Genomic DNA, 6,127 nt, shown 5'->3' on the forward strand with positions numbered 1-6,127 from the left:
CCGCCGCTCCCACAGCCCCTCCTACTGCCAGCCCTGGGGGCTTCGCCATGCTGGCTGGTTTCACTCAGCCTCACCCCCCACCCACCCTCATATCCCCTTAACTAAACTCCCACAATTATCCAATTTCACCATGACGTTGTTTCCTGACCAGACTCTGGCTGATTCATCCTCCACCCCCCTCCCCTCCAAATTCTCCCTGACCCCACGCACGGCCATGTGCCCAAGGCCCATCTCCCTCCCACCCTTCGTGGCATCGCTCATTCCTGGGAGTCACGTCCCACGTCACCAGGGAGATTCACTCCCCTGGGAGTCATGTCCCACATAAGGGGGAGGGTGATGAATTTATTTGCAGAGTTGGGTTTAGAGAGAGAAAGGCCACATCTGAGCAACAAAAGAGGTTGTCTGGAGGTGCCCCTTAGGCATAATTATAGGAAGGTTCAGACTCCCATTTACAGCCCTGAGTTTCATAAGAGCAAGGCTCAAGATCGAGGGCTTGACTTATTAAGAAGGGGGTTCCTAATTTCACATAGCGTATATTCTGTCCAAGATAAACAGTGTCCCACATTATCTTCCCTTAGTTGTACAATCATCACTCTCAGTTTTAAACAATTATAACACAAAGCATCCTAGAGCTCTTTTCAGCTGCTAATAATTTTCCCTAGTATTAGTGTATTGCTAAGATATTCCTATTAAATATAGCCAATGACCTTTTTTAAGGAAACGAAGAGGATTCTAAATTTCATATGGAAATGCAAGAGACCCTAAATAGCCAAATTATTTTGAAAAAGAAAATCAAAATTGTGGAACTCACACTTCCCGATTTCACAACAGAAGCTACAGTGATCAGGGGGCTGGCAGATGGACAGACCACGAATCAGTGGGGCAGAACTGAGGGTCATTCGGGTCATCTCTGTGAGAAACAAGCACTATTCCTAAAAGGAATAAACGCTCACCCGATTGTGGAGAAGAAAAGAATTTATTCATGATCTTGCAAGAACGGGCACCCAACTCAAATGTGGGGGGTTGGCACACAGAACAATAGACCCAGCACTATTTATTCCATTCGCCTAACTCGCAAGTCCCTCCCGTGTTTCCCCAGTGGCTGATATTCCAGAGGTTACATTCTATTCCACAAGCCTAACTAGCCCAGCAAATTTGAAACATGCAGCCCATGCAAATTGGAAACATTTAAAATAAGGTTCCTGTGCGAATTTGCAACATTTGAAAACTGGAACAAATCCCCACCCCTGACTACAATGGGTATGCCCAGGCCTCTTCAGAGCCAGTCTGGGCTAGTTTGGTAACAAGTTATGAGGCTATTCTGGGAACCTCTACCCGCCACCCCCACCCCTAGCCTCCACCTTGCAAGGATAGTAGATAGTGGGTGGATCAACAGGGGGACCGACCATGGACTACAATTTGTCTTTTTAACCTTCTGCCAATTCCTGAACTACCCCACCCGCCAGGCACACCTCTCCTGTGTGAAAGCTAAAAAAAAAATCCCATTCTCACATCTCCAACAGAGGGCTGGGCCCACTCGTGTGGGGAAAGAACGGTGCCTTCTGCACACGCTGTGGGAAAACTGGACACCCAGTGAAAGACTGAAGCTGGAGCCCCATGTCGATGCCATACACAAAAATTAACTCAAAATGGATCAAAGACCTAAGAGCCAAAACTGTGAAACGTTTAAAAGGAAGCGTAGGTGTGAATCCTGCGCCCGACTTCAGGTGCTCCAGGCTGGCCCGGCTGCCGTGATGGGAAGGCACCGGGCAGGACCTGGGGGCGGTGGGGCTGCGACTGCGAGACCTATCGGGTAGGGGCCGGTGGAGCTGGCCGCAGGTCGTGGATTCCGGGTAACCATTGACGCGGGACTGGGTGACCGAGCGGACGTGAGGGCCAAGGTTGCACGGAGCTCCTGGAAGGATGAGGCTGCCGTCAACTCGAGCTGACTCAATGTCACCCGCGGCCCAGCGGTCCCTCCAGGCTGCCCGACACACGCCCCCGGCCCTCGGCCTTCTGTCCCCACGTTTCTTGCAGCCGGAGTTGCAGAAAAACCAATTTGTGGGGGATCTCGAGAGGAATTTCCAACCGGTTCCACCTCTGCCTAAAGTGGAGAGAGCGAGAGTGGAAGGGAGACCCGCTCCAGGCCCTTCCCCTCCCGGCTCCTCCCCTCTAGGCCCCTCCCCCATGGCCCCTCCCCCTCTGCCCCTCCCCCTCCCAGACCCCCCCACCGCTGCCCTCCCTCTGCCTCCCCCCACCTCTCCCCTCCACCGGGACTTCTGTTCTCGGCGACAGAGGCTGCGACGCGCCGCCCGCCCTCCAGCCGCAGACCTGACCCAGGGCTCAGCAAACGCTTTCTGTGAAGGGCCAGACGGCCAGTATTTTAGACTCTGGGCCGTATCCTCAGTGATGACAATGCCATTCGGCCATGATGGAACAAAGGCCGCCCTAGTGAATGCGGCAACGCGTGGCCGTGGCTGTGTTCCGATAAACGAGGCGGTGGGCCGGCCTGGCCTGTGGGCCACAGCCCGCTGACCCCGGCCTAGACCACCAACAGGGCCTCGTGTATTTACGAGCTTTGAGATTGAGATCATCAGAGAACACGGAACAACTAATGATAATAATAGTAATACTGGTTGAGTGCCAACTTTCTGTCTTGTTATCCTTCTGTTCTCCGAGCCGAGAGAACACTGATGAACGAGAACCGCAGACCCCTGCCCCTGAGCTTGCAGTCTGATGGAAAGTTCCCAGCCACCCCATGAGGAGGGTGCTTTTCTATCACCAGGTGATGATGAGGCCACAGTCACACCGATGGTGGAGGGGGCTCGGCAGCAACCCCAGACCCTCCTCGGTATCCACTACTCTGAGCCTTGCAGCCGGCCCCGAGCCCCCAGCCTCCATCTCGCCCCCTGTGGGGGTGACAGGCCTCAGCCCCCCGCTGGAAGCTGAGGGGAGACGGTGGGTAGGGTCCCCCCTGAGCCACCCACACCACACAACGAGCTCAAATTTCTCACCCTCGTGCCCGTGAGACATCATCTTGGACACGCCTCTTCACACAAAGACTTTATTCTTTTGCCAACGTCTTCACCCTCAGACAGGAAGACGCGCTTTGATCGTTGATTGCATTACTCAGCTGGCAAGACCGCGGACAGGCGGCTTTGGTCAGGGTGACAGTGTCCCCGCCCAAGGGGCAGCTTTCCTCCCTGGGCCTGCTCCCGGGCACCGGCGGGAAGCACCTGTGACTGACAGGGTGTCAGAGACTCGCGCTGCCCCGGCCGGGCCGCCTCGCGGATTGCTGACAGGCCCGAGAGCTGCCTGGCAGAGGGGGCCAGCCTTCACCTGTCCCGACTGAGAGCTCAGCCGAAACTCGTGTCGGGAGCACCTGGCACATCTGCCGACCTTTCCTAGCAGCACTTCTGGTGGCCCCTGTGGCCCCAGAGACCTCGAGGCCCAACCAGCAAAATCATCTCGCTCCAGGACGAGCCTCTGATGAGCAAATGCCCGTCATGAAACCAACACCCCGGCAAAACAGAAAGGACCTAACCTTAAATCAGTGGGCCAACAGATGGGGTGGGAGTTCGGCCTGCACACACAGGGATGGGCAGCTGGACCTCACAGCGGCCCGGCCACAGCTGCCCATGCTCCGGTTATGACAAGGAACAGATCCAAGGGCGCGGCCACACACCAGGGACGGGGAACAGAGGCGCGGGCACCGAGGCTTCCTGGACCCTCCGCCATCTGCCGTGTCGGACGGCCAGTGCCGCTACCCCTCACCCCGCCAGGGACTGCCACACGGGGCACAGGTGTTGGCGGGCACCCCCAGGTGAGGCTGCTCCTGCCAGGAGTGGCCCCTGCTTGCAGGATGTCCTGCTTCCCGGGGCCTTGCCCGGTAGACTGTGGGGATGCGGGAAAGGGCCTCCCCTGGTGCACCCTAGACTGTTAGAGGGTCCCGCGCCCCAGGAATGGCGGTTTCATCATGCACGCACTCCTTCTTGTTTACCTGCATGCCCCCCACCCGGGCTCGGAGCCATGTGCTGCAGGCCCAGCCCGGGAGGGAGCAGAGTGACCCCCACAGTCTGGCTCAGCCCAGGCCCCCTGGGCTCCACGTAAGCCCCCTTCCCGGGCACCTGGGCGCTCCCAGAGCTGGGCACCTGTGGACCCCACCCCCAGCAGGTCCAGATGCCGGGTAAACTCAGAGGAAAATCCCCAGCACACTGTGCCAACAGCAGCTCCACTCTGCAGAGCTGCTCGGGCCCAGGAACTGTCTCTCCGGTGATTATAACGACCCCGTAGGCTGGCCGGGTGCTGGCAGGAAGCAGGTGGCACAGCCAAATCTGGATCAGCTAGAGCCAGGGTCCGCGTTTTTAAAGGGTAGTGAAATACAAAAACAAAGACTATGTCACCTGTGTGCCTGCAGCTAACAAAGCCTAAAACATTTACTGTCTGAACTTCACAGACCCTGCAGACAAGCCCAAAGAGGGTGTGATAAATAGAGGGGAGAGAGCGGTTTCCGTGGCTACCAGAATTTGGAAATGTGAGTTGTGGGGCGAGGCCTTGAGGAGCCGTGACCTTTGGGTGAGGGGTACAGTAAGCTCGTGGTACCCCGACATCTCCCTCCCCTTTCTTACCCCCATCTCGTGCCACCAGCCAAAGCCACTTGGGAGGCAAAGGTTAGGGGCCCCCAGGCTGGCCTCCCCGGACTCGGGGCAGGCGGGCAGGGGCGTGGTGTGGGAGACCCTGCAGGATGGGACATTCGCCCTGATTTTACTTATGAGGAACCCAGTTCTCAGAGAACGGAGGGACTTGCCAAGGCCACTCAGAGCAGAGGTGGGCCCCAGATCTGTCTGTCGGGCCCAGCCTCAGGCCTGCAGGTCTGCCCAGTGGGCTCCAGCCAAACCTCCTCGCTGGCTTTGCCACAGACCATGGAGATCGCCGAGCTTGCTCCCTTTGCTTGGATGCCACGCACACCAAGCAACATTCTGATCAGAATTTCACTTCTGGTGCAGCTTTCCTATAGGGAGAAAATGTGCGAGTCAGGCCGACATAAACATCTGGCCCACTTGACAGTTATGGGGCTCATCACAAAGGAGTAAAGTGACCCGGGAGGGTACGTGCTAACCAGCTGACCCAAACATCTGGCCCCTGCCTTCCTCACTGCAAACAGGTGCTCCACATTCTGGGCTATACACCGGACTCTCATGAGTCGGGTTAGTGTGAGTCAGTCCTGCAGAGTCTGAACACATCTGGGGTACCATCAAAATCCCATTTATGGGTCTATAAGGCTCAGGGTGAGGCACTGGGCATTGGAGACCCAGCCTCTCTGAGAGGTGAATTCTCAGACAAGCCCCCCTCAAACCACAACAGTGATAACTTTACAACGTTGCTTAGTCAAAATTCCCTGTGAGGGCCAAGAGCTGTGCTGGCATCTGTTGCTGTGCGGGACTCACATCCCAGAGAACCAACTGTTTTAGAGAAACTACATGTATCACCACTTTCAAGTGGAAAAGAAAGTAAAGGCTGTATTTGTCTTCAAAATTAGGAATAAGAAGAGCCAGGCTGTTGTCTCATCGATGCTGCTATGAATCTTCAGTACACAGAGGCTGAAATGTGATACCACTGCTCCCACTTTCCCAGGACTCCTCAGCCTTCAGGTTGGAAGGGCCTCCCCAGGGCTGCAGCCTCAGAATAGAGACTGCTGCACAGGGGCCTTTATGATTGGGGGAGACCCCTCACACACAGTGGGCTGCGGGCTTGGCAGTCGGAGGCTGGCTGAGCCCTGGCCCAGGTATGCACTCATAGCCTCAGATCCCCTTCTCCGAAACAGGTGCTGCAGGTGGCCACAGGGTGCAGCTGAAGTGGTTTACAAAGCATCGAGCTCCGCAGCTCATGGTTAGCCACAAGGCAGTGCAAGGCGGGCACCAGTCCCGTAGAAGGAGCTGCCCCCTTCCTGAAGGACCCCACGACCGTCACTGCTCACAGGACAAGGATAGGCATCGAGGGTCAACTAGAAGCCAGTGAGGCACCTTTTGCAGGAGGGGTGCCGGCTGCCCACCCCTGCCCCCGGCTGCACCGGAAGGACGGGTGGGGAGGGCGTCTCCGTGACACCCACAGCCGGGCACCAGGGAGG

The 6,127-nt window shown here is 56.8% G+C and overlaps 1 protein-coding gene across 1 annotated transcript; it reads right to left on the bottom strand.

Moving 5' to 3' along the window:
- Window positions 1–1,031: 1,031 nt before the first annotated feature.
- Window positions 1,032–4,937, bottom strand: LOC119518898. Its single transcript, XM_037816327.1, has 2 exons — window positions 3,015–4,937; window positions 1,032–2,104 (listed from the first exon to the last, which is right to left on the bottom strand). Exons 1-2 carry the CDS (start codon window positions 3,034–3,036, stop codon window positions 1,509–1,511), a joined length of 618 nt encoding a protein of 205 aa, XP_037672255.1. The 5' UTR covers window positions 3,037–4,937; the 3' UTR covers window positions 1,032–1,508.
- Between the last annotated feature and the right edge of the window lie 1,190 nt (window positions 4,938–6,127).

Source organism: Choloepus didactylus, chromosome 22 (assembly GCF_015220235.1).
Source record: "Choloepus didactylus isolate mChoDid1 chromosome 22, mChoDid1.pri, whole genome shotgun sequence".
NCBI classification, from domain to species: domain Eukaryota; kingdom Metazoa; phylum Chordata; class Mammalia; order Pilosa; family Megalonychidae; genus Choloepus; species Choloepus didactylus.